Source organism: Oryzias latipes, chromosome 2 (genome assembly GCF_002234675.1).
Source record: "Oryzias latipes chromosome 2, ASM223467v1".
In the NCBI taxonomy this organism is placed as follows: Eukaryota; Metazoa; Chordata; class Actinopteri; order Beloniformes; family Adrianichthyidae; genus Oryzias; species Oryzias latipes.
The window spans coordinates 25000663-25018246 of record NC_019860.2 but is presented as its reverse complement, the minus strand read 5'-3'; the positions used below and the strand labels follow the sequence as shown (position 1 = coordinate 25018246).

General features: G+C 50.4%; 3 protein-coding genes across 4 annotated transcripts; 2 read left to right on the top strand and 1 right to left on the bottom strand.

The window, feature by feature from the left end:
• The first annotated feature begins 1174 nt into the window (after positions 1-1174).
• On the top strand, positions 1175-7567 carry LOC101157031 (cyclin-dependent kinase 15). The gene is made up of 13 exons (XM_023949488.1): positions 1175-1524; positions 3376-3516; positions 3591-3685; positions 4010-4089; positions 4152-4246; positions 4425-4487; positions 5540-5663; positions 5747-5867; positions 5935-6028; positions 6340-6403; positions 6548-6596; positions 6717-6859; positions 6975-7567. The coding sequence occupies exons 1-13, from the start codon at positions 1270-1272 to the stop codon at positions 7085-7087; spliced, it is 1437 nt and encodes a 478-aa protein (XP_023805256.1). The 5' UTR covers positions 1175-1269; the 3' UTR covers positions 7088-7567.
• On the bottom strand, positions 6112-17573 carry LOC105358118 (putative claudin-24). 2 transcript variants are annotated; one of them, XR_911864.3, is made up of 4 exons: positions 17477-17573; positions 6877-7119; positions 6621-6804; positions 6112-6436 (listed from the first exon to the last, which is right to left on the bottom strand). XR_911864.3 is itself a non-coding variant. In XM_023949490.1 (2 exons), the coding sequence occupies exon 2, from the start codon at positions 14655-14657 to the stop codon at positions 13917-13919; it is 741 nt and encodes a 246-aa protein (XP_023805258.1). In that variant the 5' UTR covers positions 14658-15080; positions 17477-17573; the 3' UTR covers positions 13361-13916. The 2 variants fall into 2 exon arrangements, 1 of the variants encoding a protein (XP_023805258.1); XM_023949490.1 differs by lacking the exons at positions 6112-6436; positions 6621-6804; positions 6877-7119 and adding an exon at positions 13361-15080.
• Positions 8689-11763, top strand: LOC101156794 (frizzled-7-like). The gene has a single exon (XM_004085228.3). The coding sequence runs from the start codon at positions 9932-9934 to the stop codon at positions 11585-11587; it is 1656 nt and encodes a 551-aa protein (XP_004085276.1). The 5' UTR covers positions 8689-9931; the 3' UTR covers positions 11588-11763.
• Positions 17574-17584: the final 11 nt, after the last annotated feature.

The following is a 17584-nucleotide window of genomic DNA, read 5'->3' as shown; positions in this document are numbered from 1 at the left end:
CCTTACAACATAAGACCCTAAGATCTGAGACCCTTGGAACATAAGACCCCAAGACCTGAGACCCTTAGAACATAAGACCCCAAGACCTGAGACCCTTAGAACATAAGACCCTAAGATCTGAGACCCTTAGAACATAAGACCCTAAGACCTGAGACCCTTAGAACATAAGACCCCAAGACCTGAGACCCTTAGAACATAAGACCCCAAGACCTGAGACCCTTAGAACATAAGACCCCAAGACCTGAGACCCTTACAACATAAGACCCTAAGATCTGAGACCCTTGGAACATAAGACCCCAAGACCTGAGACCCTTAGAACATAAGACCCCAAGACCTGAGACCCTTAGAACATAAGACCCTAAGATCTGAGACCCTTAGAACATAAGACCCCAAGACCTGAGACCCTTAGAACATAAGACCCCAAGACCTGAGACCCTTAGAACATAAGACCCTAAGATCTGAGACCCTTAGAACATAAGACCCCAAGACCTGAGACCCTTAGAACATAAGACCCCAAGACCTGAGACCCTTAGAAATTAAGACCCCAAGACCTGAGACCCTTAGAACATAAGACCCTAAGATCTGAGACCCTTAGAACATAAGACCCCAAGACCTGAGACCCTTAGAACATAAGACCCCAAGACCTGAGACCCTTAGAACATAAGACCCTAAAATCTATGACCCTTAGAACATAAGACCCTAAGACCTGAGACCCTTAGAACATAAGACCCCAAGACCTGAGACCCTTACAACATAAGACCCTAAGATCTGAGACCCTTAGAACATAAGACCCCAAGACCTGAGACCCTTAGAACATAAGACCCCAAGACCTGAGACCCTTAGAACATAAGACCCTAAGATCTGAGACCCTTAGAACATAAGACCCCAAGACCTGAGACCCTTAGAACATAAGACCCCAAGACCTGAGACCCTTAGAACATAAGACCCCAAGACCTGAGACCCTTAGAACATAAGACCCTAAGACCTGAGACTGCTGACAGCTGCATAATCAACAAGTGAAAGCAGAAGATCTCGGTGCAACTGTTACCTGCCAAAGGGCAAGCTGTCACTCAGTCAGGAAGGGTTGCATAGGCCTCGCCTTCCAATGTTACAGAGAAAGGAGGAGGGGCTACAGGAAGGAGGTGGGGCCTCTTTGGTTCATAAAAAGGTCCAAACATCCTGACTGGCTGACTGCAGTGGCAGCTACACGCCACTGGGGGGCAGCAAACATCTCCCAGCACTGAATAGACACTGTTGTTCCGGGGGGTCATGAGACCCTGTCTGCTCCTCCTGAACCACGTGAGTCACATGAACAGGAGAAGAAGAGCAGGCATCACGGAGGAGAACAACATGGAGGAGCTGTCCCGCTCCGTCAGGGAGGCTGGCTGCTGGGTCAGGAGGTGCTTCTGTGGAGAGGAAGAGGAGCATGGAGAAGAGAAAGACAGCAGGAAGGAAGAAGAAGAGGAGGAGGAGGAGGCCTGCTCTGGAAAGAACAGGAGCTGGACCTCCCTGGCTGCTGCTGAGGTATCTCTTCAAGAGTCAGGAGAAACACCCGACCGCTGCAGCGCCTCCCTAAAGGGGGGTCCTCTTTATGTCCCCTTGGTGGAGGTACGTCACCGACCGGTAGAGATGCCGTCAGCACTGAGCCGTTCATGACGCCCAACCACCAGGAGGCGCTGTGTGCAGGAGCCGGTTCCATTTGGTTCTTCGGACTACAACATTGTTTCTAACCTGATGGTTCTTCTACAGCAAAGCTTCTTATCCTGAAGCTGATTCCACCAAATGTTCTGGCTGTTCTCCACAGCAGCTTCAACTTCATATGAGCAGCGCTGTGGAGAACACAGGAACGCTGCGTAGAGACAGAGAGATTCAGGTTCAATTCCTGTAAAACCCACAGAACACCCAAACAATCCTGATGGAGGAAAACGCTTATGAACATTGATGTGAAGCAACAGAAGGTTTAAAAAGACCGGAGACAGAATGTAAGGGAACATGGAAGAACACTGAAAAAGAACAAAGAAGAACATGGAAGAACATGGGAGAACATGGGAGAACATTGAAGAAGAGCTTAGAAGAAAATAGAAGAACATTGAAGAAGAACAAAGAAGAAAATGGAAGAACATTGTAAAACGTAGAAGAGCATGGGAGAACATTGAAGAAGAGCGTAGAAGAAAATGGAAGAACATTGAAGAAGAAAATGGAAGAACATTGAAGAACATAGAAGAACATGGGAGAACATTGAAGAAGAGCGTAGAAGAAAATGGAAGAACATTGAAGAAGAACAAAGAAGAAAATGGAAGAACACTGAAGAACATAGAAGAACATGGGAGAACATTGAAGAAGAGCGTAGAAGAAAATGGAAGAACATTGAAGAAGAATATTGGAGAACATTGAAGAAGAACAGAAGAAAACGGAAGATCATTGAAGAACATTGGAGAAGAACATAGAAGAAAATGGAAGGACATTGAAGAAGAACATTGTAAAACGTAGAAGAGCATGGGAGAACATTGAAGAAGAGCGTAGAAGAAAATGGAAGAACATTGAAGAACATAGAAGAACATGGGAGAACATTGAAGAAGAGCGTAGAAGAAAAAGGAAGAACATTGAAGAACAATATTGGAGAACATTGAAGAAGAACACAAGAAAATGGAAGCACTTTTAAGAAGAACATTGTAAAACATAGAAGAAGAAAACGGAAGAACTTTGAAGAAGAACGTGGCATAACAATGAAAATTAATGCTGTGTTTCCTGATTATGTTTCCTAGGGGTAGCATATAAAGCGTAAACAGGATGGGTCCTAAAACTGAGCCCTGTGGGACTCCGTAGTTGACTCGAGTGCACTGAGAGGAAGGCAGAGAGGCATTTATCATTGTTAATATGGGATCATTAATTAGGGGAAAAGTTTCTTTAAAAAGTCTACTGGGAATTGGGTCTAACAGACACAGTGTTCAGTCACTGGTCCCAGTTGGCTTGAGTCATCGTTTCTATGGTAACCACTCTCGCCAATCAGGAGTGAGCTTGTTGGAAGAGGCCACGCCCCTTCCACTTGAAAGCAACAGGAGACCTGTCAAAGGTTTTCAACGTTGGAGGTGGGGGCCAGGGGGAGGGGGTCACTCAGTCTAGTTCTTCTAAACAGTCAATAGGAAGAACATGGGGGGGGGGGGGGGGCAGTGACAGGGAAGAATCATCCAGAAAAAACAGAACAGATTATCAGAGCACCATGGCCGGTTTTCAGTCTCATCACCTGGAAGAACACATCAGGGCGGGGTTATGTGGAAAACCACCCCTCCCTTTGTGCTGCAGTGCTGGTCGTCACATGACGACACCTGTCGTCAGGATTTCCCTTAGTTGTAATTGGCTGACTGTGCTTCTCAGGTGGATTCTGAGACCGGCTCCTCCTCGGTGTCCCGGTCTCACTGGTTCCACACTCTGCAGACCCGACGGCTCAAGGTTCACCGAGGACGCAGCAACAGCGACCCCCTGAGAGGAGCGCCGGGCCCCAATCCCTTCACCTGGGTCAGCTACTGAGTCACAGGGGTGGGCGGGGCCATGACCATGTGACGTGTGACCTAATGTGTACACGTGTTCAGAAACCGGGCCTGGAGTTTGGAGCAGTGCAGTCGTACCTGAGTCTGGAGAAGCTGGGAGAGGGAGCGTTTGCCTCCGTCTACAAGGGCATCAGCAGGTTAGAGCGCCGCACGCTGATGACATCATAAGACTGAGTCACATGACAACCTCCACAAGAACCAGCAGGTTCTGACTGAGCACAGGACCAAGCACTCTTCTCAGGTTTGAACACAGAGTGATACACAAACAGGACTGCAACAATCGCACAACAACAACACAGTAAGGAGACCAAAACCATGTGGGCAGAACAGGGACTAAAGTCTTCCTGTCATCTGACGCTAAAGATAATCTGGATTAAAAGCCTCTTTAGTCCGGTTCTCGTGTTCCACTGCTCTGACGCAGAGTCGACTGAAGTTGAAGAGTTCCTTCTTTTTCTGTCGAGGATCAACGGGCAGCTGGTGGCTCTGAAGGAGATCCGGATGAACACAGAGGAGGTCGTCCCGTTCACCGCCATCAGAGAAGGTAACCAATCACAGCCTGACAGGGTTGACATGGGCGTCCACTGATGCATGCGTGTGCTGCAGCATCCCTGCTCAAACGGCTCAAACACGCCAACATCGTCCTCCTGCACGACATCGTCCACACCAGGGAGACGCTGACCTTCGTCTTTGAATATGTGGTGAGGAAGACCTCCACAGCATGTTCTGTCTGACCAGCAGAGGGAGCTGTTGATGCTTTAGATTGACCTGAACCCCGCAAACACCAGGAAGCTTCAGGCAGAAACAGCTTTCTGTTAACGTTTAATCCGTGAACGCGTCCATCCCATAAACCTCTGCAGTGGTTCTGTCTCGCTGCAGCAGACGGACCTGGCCCAGTACATGACCCAGCATCCAGGAGGGCTGCACTCCCACAACGTACGGGTATGTCCACCTCACAGGAGCTGCAGGCCCCTCCCTTTCTGCTGCAGGCACCTCTAGGGCTGCAGGCTCCTCCCCTTTCTACAGGCCCCTCCCCCTGCTGCAAGCCCCTCCCTTTCTGCTGCAGGCTCTACCTCTGCTGCAGGCTCTTCCCCTACTGCAGGCACCTCTAGTGCTGCAGGCTCCTCCCCTTTCTACAGGCCCCTCCCTTTCTGCTGCAGGCACATCAAGGGCTGCAGGCTCCTCCCCTTTCTACAGGCTCTACCTCTGCTGCAGGCTCCTCCCCTACTGCAGGCACCTCTAGTGCTGCAGGCTCCTCCCCTTTCTACAGGCCCCTCCCCCTGCTGCAGGCTCCTCCCCTACTGCAGGCACCTCTAGGGCTGCAGGCTCCTCCCCTTTCTACAGGCCCCTCCCTTTCTGCTGCAGGCACATCTAGGGCTGCAGGCTCCTCCCCTTTCTACAGGCCCCTCCCCCTGCTGCAAGCCCCTCCCTTTCTGCTGCAGGCTCTACCTCTGCTGCAGGCTCCTCCCCTACTGCAGGCACCTCTAGTGCTGCAGGCTCCTCCCCTTTCTACAGGCCCCTCCCTTTCTGCTGCAGGCACATCTAGGGCTGCAGGCTCCTCCCCTTTCTACATGCCCCTCCCCCTGCTGCAGGCTCCTCCCCTACTGCAGGCACCTCTAGGGCTGCAGACCCCTCCCCTATCTACAGGCTCCTCCCCCTGCTGCAAGCTGCAGGCTCCACCTCTGTTGCAGGCTCCACCTCTGCTGCAGGGTCCTCCCTTTCTGCTTTCTGCTGCAGACTCCTCCCCTCTCTACAGGCTCCTCCCTTTCCTCTGCAGGCTGCTCCTCTGCTGCAGGCTCCTCCCTTTCTGCTGCAGGCTCCTCCTCTACTGCACGCACCTCTAAGGCTGCAGGCTCCTCCCCCTGCTGCAGGCTCCTCCCCTGCTGCAGGCACCTCTAGGGCTACTGGCTCCTCCCTTTCCTCTGCAGGCTCCTCCCCTTTCTTCAGGCCCCTCCCCTGCTGCCGGCTCCTCTAGGGCTTTGTGTTTGTTCCAGATCTTCATGTTCCAGCTGCTGCGCGGTCTCTGCTACATCCACAGCCGCAGGATCCTTCACAGAGATCTGAAACCGCAGAACCTGCTCATCAGCTACCTGGGGGAACTGAAACTGGCCGACTTTGGTGAGGAACGCCCCCTGCAGGCTGTTGTGAGCCGCTTCACAGTCGGAGCAGGAACATGAACCTTTCTCCGGGTTCTGGTTCAGGTCTTGCCAGGTCCAAGTCCATTCCCAGTCACTCTTTCTCCTCTGAGGTGGTGACCCTGTGGTACCGCCCCCCCGACGTGCTGCTGGGCTCCACCGATTACTCCGTGGCTCTGGACATGTGGTCAGTGCGCCTCCTGCTGAGCGCCCGTTGCCGCTGGGCTCATTTAAGTTTACCGTGCTTCCATCAGGGGGGCGGGGTGCATCCTCATCGAGATGCTGCAGGGGGCGCCGGCGTTCCCGGGGGGGCCAGACGAGCTGGAGCAGCTGAAAAAGATCTTTTCGGTCAGTGAATCTGTGGTTCTGTAAATGCACCCAATTCCTGTGAGCGTTAAAGATTGTGTTATTTGTGTATTTAATTGATCCTGTGTGTGAAATGTTGCATTATTGTGTGTAACATTTGTGTTAATGTTTATGACATTTGTTTTGGTGTGTGTGTTTGTGTGTTCTATGGTGTTTGATAAACTTTGTGTTTGTAGTGGTTGTGTTAGCATGTGCCAAGTTGGTTTTGTGTGATTGGTTGTTGTGTTTAAGTGTGTGTTGTGGGTCATGTTGTGTGTTCCAGTGAGTTAAAAGTTCCCCTCCTTTGTTCTCAGGTTCTGGGCGTTCCATCCCAGATCAGCTGGCCTGAACTCCGCCTGCTGTCCAGCGACAGTCCAGGTGAGTGTACCTGTCTGCTCCTCCTCCCTGCATCTGTGGAAGAAGTTTGTGGTGTTTTTGTGCGGTTTGTGTTCAGGTGTAATGCTGAGGGTTTAACATGTTTGCAGATGATCTAATGTTCTCATGTCTCTTTTTTTCCCCCAGACCATTTTGTTCCCTGTGAACCCAAACATTTCAGAACCATTTGGACCCGGTAAGCTCAGCTTTTTAGAGGAACCTCACTTCCTGCTCATCCAAGCCAGTAGCAGCAGCTAGCATGCTAACAGCTGGCGTGTAGACCTGCTGGTTCTAGGCCTCCTCTGTCTGTGATCAGGCTGGAGCAGCTGCCGCCAAAAACTGAAGACCTGGCCCAGGAGATACTGAAGGTGGTACCAGCCGAGCGGATCTGTGCCCAGGAGGCCCTGCATCACCCGTACTTCAGCACGCTTCCTCCCGCTGTCATGCACCTGAGAGACAGTAAGAGCGCCACCTACCTGCAGAAAATGCAGCACTGGTCATTGTGCTGTTCTCACTGCAGGTTCTAGTGACCCGTCTCACAGAGCCGGGTTTAAAGTGGGTCCCTGTTTTTCAGCCGTCTCCATCTTCAGAGTTCCTGGAGTTTATCTGGAGACAGAGTTCAGCGATATCTTCCACCCCAGAAGAAAGGCCAACTCCTCCATGCTGACCGCCAACAAATATTGGTAAAGAAAGGTCCAGTCAGAGACCGCCAGCAGCGCCTGACAGACAAGCAGAGGGGAGAAAATATGACGGACTGCTGCCATACATCTGAACTATGAACCATAAAGACGGTCCGTCAATAAAAAAATGTTTGTTTTGGTTAAAATAGCACAGGAGGCGGAGCTCCGACCTGTTGGGTTCTAACTGAGGACACTGAGAACCTCCAATGCTTTCTGTCTCGTGATTCAAGAACCCAATTTGGTAGAACCAGAACCAGCAGATTAATCCTCACATCCATAGACAGTAATAGCAGTCAAATGTCCGGTTGAAAGACCGGTGGGGGGGGGTCTACAGGAGGGGGGGTGGATGCAAAGATGACGCAAAACCAGCAAACATCTGCATACTGCCCTCCCCACGGCAGATACAGGTGTAAGATGGACAGACGGACGGACGGACGGACGGACAGATGGATGGACAGACGGATGAAGGGATGGATGGATGGATGGGTGGATGTGGGTGGATAGATGGATGGATGGGCGGATGGATGGATGGATGGGTGGATGGATGGATGGACGGATGAATGGATGGATGGATGGATGGATGGATGGATGTGGATGGATGTGGGTGGATAGATGGATGGACTAATGGATGGATGGATGGACTAATGGATGGATGGATGGATGGATGGGCGGATGGATGGATGGATGGATGGATGGATGGATGTGGGTGGATGTGGGTGGATGTGGGTGGATAGATGGATGGACTAATGGATGGATGTGGGTGGACTAATGGATGGATGGATGGATGGATGGGCGGATGGATGGATGGATGGATGTGGGTGGATGTGGGTGGATAGATGGATGGACTAATGGATGGATGGATGGATGGATGGGCGGATGGATGGATGGATGTGGATGGATGTGGGTGGATGTGGGTGGATAGATGGATGGACTAATGGATGGATGGATGGATGGATGGGCGGATGGATGAATGGATGGATGTGGGTGGATGTGGGTGGATAGATGGATGGACTAATGGATGGATGGATGGATGGATGATGGATGGACTAATGGATGGATGGATGGACTAATGGATGGATGGATGGACTAATGGATGGATGGATGGATGGATGGGCGGATGGATGGATGGATGGATGGATGGATGTGGATGGATGTGGGTGGATAGATGGATGGACTAATGGATGGATGGATGGATGGATGGGCGGATGGATGGATGGATGGATGAATGGATGGATGTGGGTGGATGTGGGTGGATAGATGGATGGACTAATGGATGGATGGATGGATGGATGGATGGGCGGATGGATGGATGAATGGATGTGGATGGATGTGGGTGGATGTGGGTGGATAGATGGATGGACTAATGGATGGATGGATGGATGGATGGATGGATGGATGTGGGTGGATGTGGGTGGATAGATGGATGGATGGGCGGATGGATGGATGGATGGATGGATGGGTGGATGGATGGATGGACGGATGAATGGATGGATGGATGGATGGATGGATGTGGATGGATGTGGGTGGATGTGGGTGGATGGATGGACTAATGGATGGATGGATGGATGGATGGATGGATGGATGGATGGGCGGATGGATGGATGGATGTGGATGGATGTGGGTGGATAGATGGATGGACTAATGGATGGATGGATGGATGGGCGTACTGATGGACGGACGGACAAAGGGCTCCGTTGAAGGTCCATTGACCTCAGATGGTGGACCTAGAACAGTGTCTGAGTTCTACTGGTTCTTTGCAGACGTTCCGTCTGAGCGCTGGTTTGGTTGGTCGTTGCTGAAGCGTTTCTTCCTCTCTGGGGTTTCCAAGTTTCTCCTAAACTGGTGTTTGTGGAGAAACTCTGCAAACTTTTCCAGTCTTCACATTTGACGATGTTTTGTCACAAAGGACATGAATTAGCATAGCCGCACGAAAACAAGTTGGAGGCTTTTGTTGTGCTCATGTTGTGCATGAATATTTAATCCTCATTTTCAGATTCTTCTGAGTGACAGGTCACATCAAAGGACGCTGTCTGATTGATGGCAGAGATCAAAGACAGACAGAACTTTGCTGCATACTTAACTGTTATCTGCTGGTTTGATCATGAAATCAACATGTTCTGAAGACGGCCCGACTCCTTTTGATGGTTCAAGTCTGTCGTTTACATTATCTTTGAGTGGCTCTTTCTCCAAACCGCCATCAGTCTGATCAGAACCACCAGAACCAGGTGTGGTTCCTTTCAGTTTGGTAGAATGTTGAGAATCCTGATGGTCTTTGAACAATCAAATCTGAAAGGAGAACTGAGGGCAGGTCTGCATCAGTCCACCCCCCCATGGACAGTCCAGCCCCTCCCATCAGCGACTGAATCTACACAGAACCAGCAGCCACCAGTGGAAGACTGCGCAGAATCAGAGGTTCTAGAGGTCCAGCCTGAGATGATGTGATGCTGAGAAAACACGGACCTGGACAGAACCAGGATCTTATTTTCCAGTTCTAGTGACAGAACAGAACCTCTGAGGAAGCATTCTTTCTGGATCCTCCATATGATCCAGTCAGAACCAGAGCCACGCTCCATGCAGGGTTCAGATCTGGTTCTGGGAGCAGTGCCCAGAGACTCGCCTCATGTAAAACGCCCCGCCTGTTTCAACCAATCAATGGCTGTGCTCTCACCGTGTGATAGGCGGATGCTGGGGGGGTGCTGCCCCACCCTCATCCTCCACACACTAAATAGGCCCGTCACCCCCACACAGCCCGTCAGACTCGCAGCAGGTCAGTGTGAACGAGTCCAAATCCAGTCTGATCCAGATCCTGAAAAGCCTCTCTGACCCGTCAGGACCTTCTGCCGCGGCTGTGATGACACCTTGCTGGTTCTGGATAACCACCTTGGTTCTGGGATGGTTCTACCCATCCGCCATCGGCCAGCACGACCGCAGTTTTTCGGTTCCAGACCACGGTCTCTGCCAGTCCATCTCTGTCCCGCTCTGCGCGGACCTCGCCTACAATCAGACCATCATGCCCAACCTGCTGGGTCACTTCAGCCAGGAGGATGCTGGGATGGAGGTGCACCAGTTCTTCCCCCTGGTTCAGGTCCAGTGCTCGGCGGACCTGCGGTTCTTCCTGTGCTCCACGTATGTCCCGGTGTGCACGGTTCTGGCAGAGGCCATCCCCCCCTGCAGGTCTCTGTGTGAGAGGTCCCGGCAGGGCTGCGAGCCGCTCATGAACAGGTTCGGGTTCCAGTGGCCCACAAAGCTCGGCTGCCAGAACTTCCCGGCTTACGGCACGGGGCAGATCTGTGTGGGGCAGAACTCCAGCGACAGTTCTGATCCGAACCTGGAGCTTGAGACCAGAAAAACCAGCCCAGCATTCTCCTGCCCTCTGCAGCTCCAGGTGTCCCCCCACCTCCACTACTCCTTCCTGGGGGTGAAGGACTGCAGCGCCCCCTGCGACCCCTCCAGACCCCACGGACTGATGTACTTCACGGAGGAGGAGTTACGGTTCAGCCGCCTGTGGGTGGGAACCTGGGCGGTCCTGTGCTGCTGCAGCACCCTGTTCACCGTCCTGACCTTCCTGCGGGACCCCAGGCGGTTCCGGTACCCGGAGAGGCCGGTCGTCTTCATGTCCGCCTGCTGCTTCATGGTGGCAGCCGTCCACGCCGCCGGCTCTCTGCTGCAGGACAGAGTGGCGTGCTTGGACCAGGACAGGGGGTACAAGGTGGTGGTCCAGGGCACCCAGGTGGAGCTGTGCACGCTCCTCTTCAGCGTCCTCTATTTCTTTGGCATGGCCGGCTCCCTGTGGTGGGTGGTACTGTCCCTGACCTGGTTCCTGTCTGCTGGGATGAAGTGGGGCCATGAAGCCATGGAGGGGCTCTCGCTGTACTTCCACCTGGCGGCCTGGGCCGTGCCGGCAGCGCAGACCTTCATCGTCCTGGTGACCGGGCAGGTGGACGGGGACCTGCTGACCGGTCTCTGCTCAGTAGGAGTGTACAGTCTGGATGCGCTGCGGGGTTTCATCCTGGTCCCGCTGTCCGTCCACCTGGCGGTCAGCGCCGGCCTCCTGCTGGGCGGCTTCGTGTCGCTGCTGCGCGTTCGCCTCATCCTGAAGGTCAACGGGAACCGCACAGAGAAGCTGGAGAGGCTGATGGCGCGCCTGGGCCTGTTCAGTGTGCTGCACGCCGTGCCGGCGGCGGCCGTCGTGTGCTGCCACGTCTACGAGCTTCGGATGCGGCCGCACTGGGAGACCGCGTGGCGCGTGAAGACCTGCGCCTACTTTGACGTCCCGTGTCCAACAGAAAACACCCGGAACGTCACACCGGACCTCAGCGTGTTCCTGATAAAGGAGTCCATGACCATGATTGGAGGCGTCACGTCGGGGGTTTGGATCTGGTCCTGGAAGACCCTGCAGTCCTGGAGCTGCTGCTCTCAAAGACCAAGCACACGAGGATCCAAGTCCAACGGTTCTGGTAAACCACTGAGGTTCTGCTGCAATAAAGAGCCGTTTGAACTGGAATGATGTGGTTCCAGGAAAGAACAGACATTCTAATTTGAGGTTTTTATTTATTCATCAAGGTGGGTTAAAAGCAGCCGTTCATGTTTGTATTTGGACCTTTGAAATCACAGATTCTGCTGAGTCGGCACCAGACAAAAATGTGTTTCTGTTTCTAAGAAAAATAAAAACGGATCAGAACATGTGGTGTTTGGTTTTCCTGCTCAGTTAGTAAAAATCTAACTCCTGGTTTGGGAACGCATGAAGATCCCAGGGGCCTGTTTCAGAAAGGAGGTTCAACCAACTCTGAGGTTGAACTTGAACTCTGAGTTGGTCAATCGGGAGATTAACAACTCTGAGTTTTCTGTTTCAGAGAAGCTGATCCGAGTTAGATCAATCAACTCTGAGTGGACTGATTCGGAGGTAAGCGTGCGCACCGCGACTATAAGAAGCCATTATCAATGGAGCGCAGATATCACGAGTCACCATGGCAACCGTGAAAAAAAGAGGTCTGCGTATTTTTCTCCAGCTGAACTTGACGTGCTGCTGCAGAGTTACAGTGAATATGAGCACATATTCCAGAAGAAAAGCAACACCGCTGCATCTGCAAAACAGAGACAGTTAGCGTGGAAAACATAGCTGCTCAAGTTAATGCGTAGGTTTGCTTTTAAATCATTGCTATAAAATATTGGCTGTAATAACTTTTTAAATAGCGTAAGGTGTGAAATAAAAAATGGTGATATTTAGGAGTACTTTTGAAGTGTTATTCCTGGTTTAATAGCATGAAATGCTGCATAGTGTACAGAACCAATCTGGGGGGAAATGCATTTAACGTCGGTAATGTTTAGAGGACTTTTCTGTTAACCTTCCCCTCTTGCAAACGTTGGTCATTTTAATATTAATACATGCAATTGTGTTTTTCAAAGTGAACTTTTTCGGGGTTCACTTCCCGTTGGAAACCCTCAACCTCCAGAGCGGATTAAGAATGACTCCAAAACAGTTATTCTGGGAATGACACCTTCTCTTTATTTAACTAAGTGCTCCGTCCTCCGAACACACAATATATACCACGCACACACCTTCGCTCCGTGCTCACCCCCCCCCCATCTGCACCTGCACTCGCCCCTCCCCTTCTCTCTCGTGGATCGCACCCCGCTCAGCACACACACACTGCAACACTACCCTTGTATTGATCAAGTGGTATAGGTTTATATGGGATTAAGAAAGTAAGCAGTGCTAGCAAATTGTGTTTCCAAAAAGTAATTGTTACATTAATCTAATTCAATGTCCCTGATTTCATTTTCATGTAGATGCAATCCTGCAGGAATTAAAAGAACATGGCAGCAGCTAAAAGTGAAAAAAAAATCGAGTCTTCTCAAAATCCTCCACGACGTAAATGTAATTTTCTATGAATTAATGCAGCCTCCTCGTCTATTGGGTCCTCCAAAAAAGAACAAGCCATTCTTGTCACTTAGACCGTCTCTGTGTGACGGAAATGTGGGCAATGAAGGTTAAAGCGAAAAATACCGCTTCGTCTTTAAAAAGGGGAGGGGACCGGCAGAAACCTTGAGTTTAGAGAATAAAACCTGCTCCCGACCAGGTTAGGTTCACAGCGTAAGTAACCATGGACACTGACTCCGAGTATAAGTTACCTCTCTTTCAGAAACGGGTTTGACTTACTCTGCTTTCTCTGGTTTAACAAACCTCCCATTCTGAAACGGAAAACCCAGGGTTTCCCTGATTTCAGGGTTAACGCACTCAGAGTTTACACTTAACCTCCTTTCTGAAACAGGCCCCAGAAGTTAAAGCATAACCCAAGCTAGGAACGTGTGCAAACGGACCATAGACCGTCTGGTTCTGTTGAGTCTCTAAGGACCAGCACATCCTGGAGAACCATGAAGGAGGCTCCAGGATGTCAGTCCCAGGACGGGTTCTGTGGTCTCACTAAAGCACCTTCAGCAGCAGCAAATAACTCTGACCGTCACTCCATTATCAGCTGTTTGTCAAATGAGAGAACATTCTTAGAACTCAAACCACACGTGGTCCAAACACACGGATTCTGACTGCAGGAGCAGAGCGTCCAGCACCAGACCTGGAGGAACCAGAACCCCCCTTTGGTTTTGGACGAGAACGACCGTGATGCCATGAAACCAAACTCGGACCTTCAGTCCACAGCTCAGCACCAGCATCTCCGTTTTCTCAGAAAACTGCAGGTAGAGTCCGACCCGTCCAGATGTTCATCAGAACAGTCCGGTCCGGATCGTACTGTTCCTCTACATCCGAAACACAGAACCACCAAAGACCTGGAAGCTTCAGAATCAATTTCCAGGTTTGAGTCCAATCCAAAACACTTATGTCAGACATACTCTGTTCTGGTTCTGGCCCGGCGGTGGGCTCCCTGCAGCTGGACCAGCGGGATTCGGACAGGAAAGTTCTGGTTCTGTGTGTCCAGGTCCAGACAGGAAGTCAGCAGCAGTCCTCCCGCCCCCAGGTGCAGCACTCCAGCCGTCCAGCCCCAGAAGAGGGCATCTCCAAACTCCCAGCGAGGAGCCACGTCCGGTACCGACCCATCAAAGAACCGAACCACTGCCTGGTGGGCAATGTAGGACACTGGGACCAGAACCAGCAATCCAGAAACCACACAAAGAGCGCCCCCTGCTGCTTTCAGGGTCCTCTTGCAGCTCCTCTCTTGCAGGCGACGCCAGCATCCGTTGACCAGGTCCAGACCCGGGATGGCGAGCAGCAAGCCCATCATCCCAAAGCCCAGCGAGCCGCACACCAGGACCCGGGCCAGCCTGATGTCGGGGGGCAGGCCCAGCAAGTTGTTGTAAGGCCGGCACTCCCGCAGGCCCGGATCCTGCAGAACGCAGGTCCCCCACAGACCCAGCTGGAAGGTCTCTGCCGGCAGAAGATCTGTGGACAAGCTGAGCCAGGACGGAACCAGGGCGGTGGCGAGAGAGCAGAGCCAGGCCGCCAGCGCCACCAGAACCCCCAGCTGCTCCAGGACCTGCCAGACCTGATCCATGACTGTGAGGCTCTGACTTCCTGTCATTGAGACTGTGTGAGCGGGGTGGGGGGGGGGGTGTTCTCTTTGCATAGGAACAGAGCCTCACAGTCTGGAAGCCACTGCTGCCCCCCCCCAGAGCCGTCAGCTGACAACAACAGCTGTCTGTGAGGCGGAACGCATGTTTGACTTCCTACGGCGTCACGCTGCCCCGTGTCACCCTGTTCCCCCAGGAAACAGCTGATGCTCTGAGACAAAACTGCCCCCAGCAGCTCACAACTGCCCCCAGCAGCACACAACTGCCCCCAGCAGCACACAAATGCCCCCAGCAGCTAACAGCTGCCCCGAGACTTCCTCTGTTGATCCAGAACCAGCATCAGTCCAGAGTCCAGTAGGAATTCAGTCCAAACACTAACAACTACATAAACCCACTCTGAGACTAATCCGTTATGGATCCATTTCTGTCTGAAAACGGATCCATTTGTTCGGTTAGAATCCAGAAACAGGAACCTCCGTCTGTGGATGAAGGTCAGGAAGGCTTCAGTCAGGAGGAAACGTCGGTTTAAATCTCACGGCTTCCCCTGAAGTTCTGCCCTGATCCTAATACCCCTCCAGAGATGCCCCCCCATAGCCAGACTCCTGTAGACCTGGATGGAGCTGAAGAACCGGGTTCAGCCTCATTTAAGGCCAGATGAGCAAAGTTCAGAATGACTCTAATGGAATTATTAATAAAGAAAAGTCGTCATGAAGCAGAACCAGCAGGTGGATCCACCATTATGGTTCATGTTGACTTATGGTTCACCTGACAGACGTGTTTTCTGTGTCTACAATGTGAAAGTACTGATTCAGAATCTGCTACAATGTTTTAGTATTTGTAAAAATCACAGCAAGTCATCAGGAGTCTGGGCTTCACTAGACCCCCCCTTCATCCAGCTGTTTGTAAAAACTTTATTTATTCTGACACATCTGTCATGACAGACATTAAAGAATGTAGTAAAAATCACTTTTTATGTGTGACTCCTTTCTGAAGTATTTGAACAAACATAAATAATAATTATGTTGAGAATTCCTGCCTTCCTCATAAAGAAGCGGCTCAACTTTAATTAAATGTTAACGTCACAACAGAAGAGAAAAAGTTTGGACTATTTAACCCTTGTGTGGTGTTCATATTGTTGTTACTCAGCCAGTGTTCGTGGGTCTGTTGGACCCGTTGCTTGTTGTGGTTTTTAATGCCTCACAATCAAACACTTTGATGTTAAAATACTCGACAGATGTTTACCTCATCCAATTACAATCAGTATATTTGGTTAATATTTGCCCTTTAGCTTTGTTAGATCACATTCATAACTCATTATTTAAAACGTGATAAAGAAAATCAATTAAAAGCAAGATATGAGTGGAAACAAATTTTCAAGTGAAGCAATGGTTTTCAAAACTACTGCCTTTATTTATTTGAACACAGAAACTGAACCCATTCAGGTGCACAACACAAGCTGAACACATAGAGTAAACCTATTAGTCTAGACAACACATCAGCCCCATTGAACACATGGCCTCCTAGCCACTAGCCTGTACAACACATGGTCCTGCTGCTGACAGCCTGGTCCTGTGGCTGGGTGCTGATGCTCAATCTAAATGGCAAATGGTAAATGGCGTATACTTATATAGCACCTTTCTTCCAACAAGGACAAAGCACTTTACAGTCACACACACATTCACTCACACATTCAGACACTGATGGCGGCTCCGCTGCCAAACACAGGGGCCCGCCTACCACCAGAGGCAAGGTGGGGATCAGTGTCTTGCCCAAGGACTCATGGGCGTGCAAGGCGGGAATTGAACCTGCAATCTTACAATCATGGGTTGACCGCCCTACCGCTGCACCACGGCCGCCCCAATCTAATCATCTTCTTCAGAGTCACTGTCAGACTCTGAATTTTCAGAAATGTGATCCTCTAATTCTGAAACCTCCTCTTCTGAATCGTCTCCCTCTACATCATCATCAAAAACGTCTCTCTTCTAAAATCAATTCCATCTGCGCAGAAAGCCTTTTGGCCATTTTGATCAGTTGTGATAAGAAACCACACTGGCAAAGCTATGTTTAACGTGTCCCGCCTCCAATTTGTAGCAGATAAAGAGCGAGATATTAAAGATTCCCGCAAGAAAGTCGAATGGTCAAATGTGCGGGAGAACGAGAGCAAACAGAGTTGATTCTTGAATTATTCTAACAATGTTGTAACCTTGTGCAGGAACCGCAGGTGCAGAAACAGAACTCACATTTACAGTGAATCTTTCTCTCTCTGCCTCTCTCTCTCTCTCTTTCTCACTGGTCACACACACACACACACACACACCCACACACCCACACACACACAGCAGGCCCAGACAGGTGGAGGACAGAGTGTAGGTACATAAAACATAAATTTCCACACTTCTATTAGCCCCGGGTCCAGTGGACCCGAACATCTTATATGTAATAGAAATGTGTTGGGGGGGTATACGGTGTGTGGTCATTAAAAATATCTGTTCTTCACAGAAAATGAGCCAAGGCCAGTGAGTTTGAGTCTGAAAAATTAATTAATTGTATCATTTTTCTTTTGATAAAAAATGAAAACGGGTCCCACAGACCCGAACACCACATAAGGGTTAAATAAATACATTTCTATGTCCAACGGTAAGGGTCAAACATTCTAGCTCCTTTTGGTTTTAGTGATTCATCCTTAAATTATCTGGAGCCTTTTATTCCAGCACAGATATGAGAAATTCTGGAGATTTATTTTAATTTTAGAAGAACTTCTAACAGAACTTAAACAAAAAAAGACTAAATAAGGCAGAACTTTCCTAATAAACAGATGAAAAGCTGCAGAAAAACAAATGAAGTTTAAACATAAAGAGTTTACAATTAAACTTACGGACTCCGTTCATTATTTTCAGCTCCTTTACACCTGAAATCTGAACATTTAGGACTGAACGTTAATCACAACAAACACGTCACGGGCCGTATTCACGGGGCGCTCGTC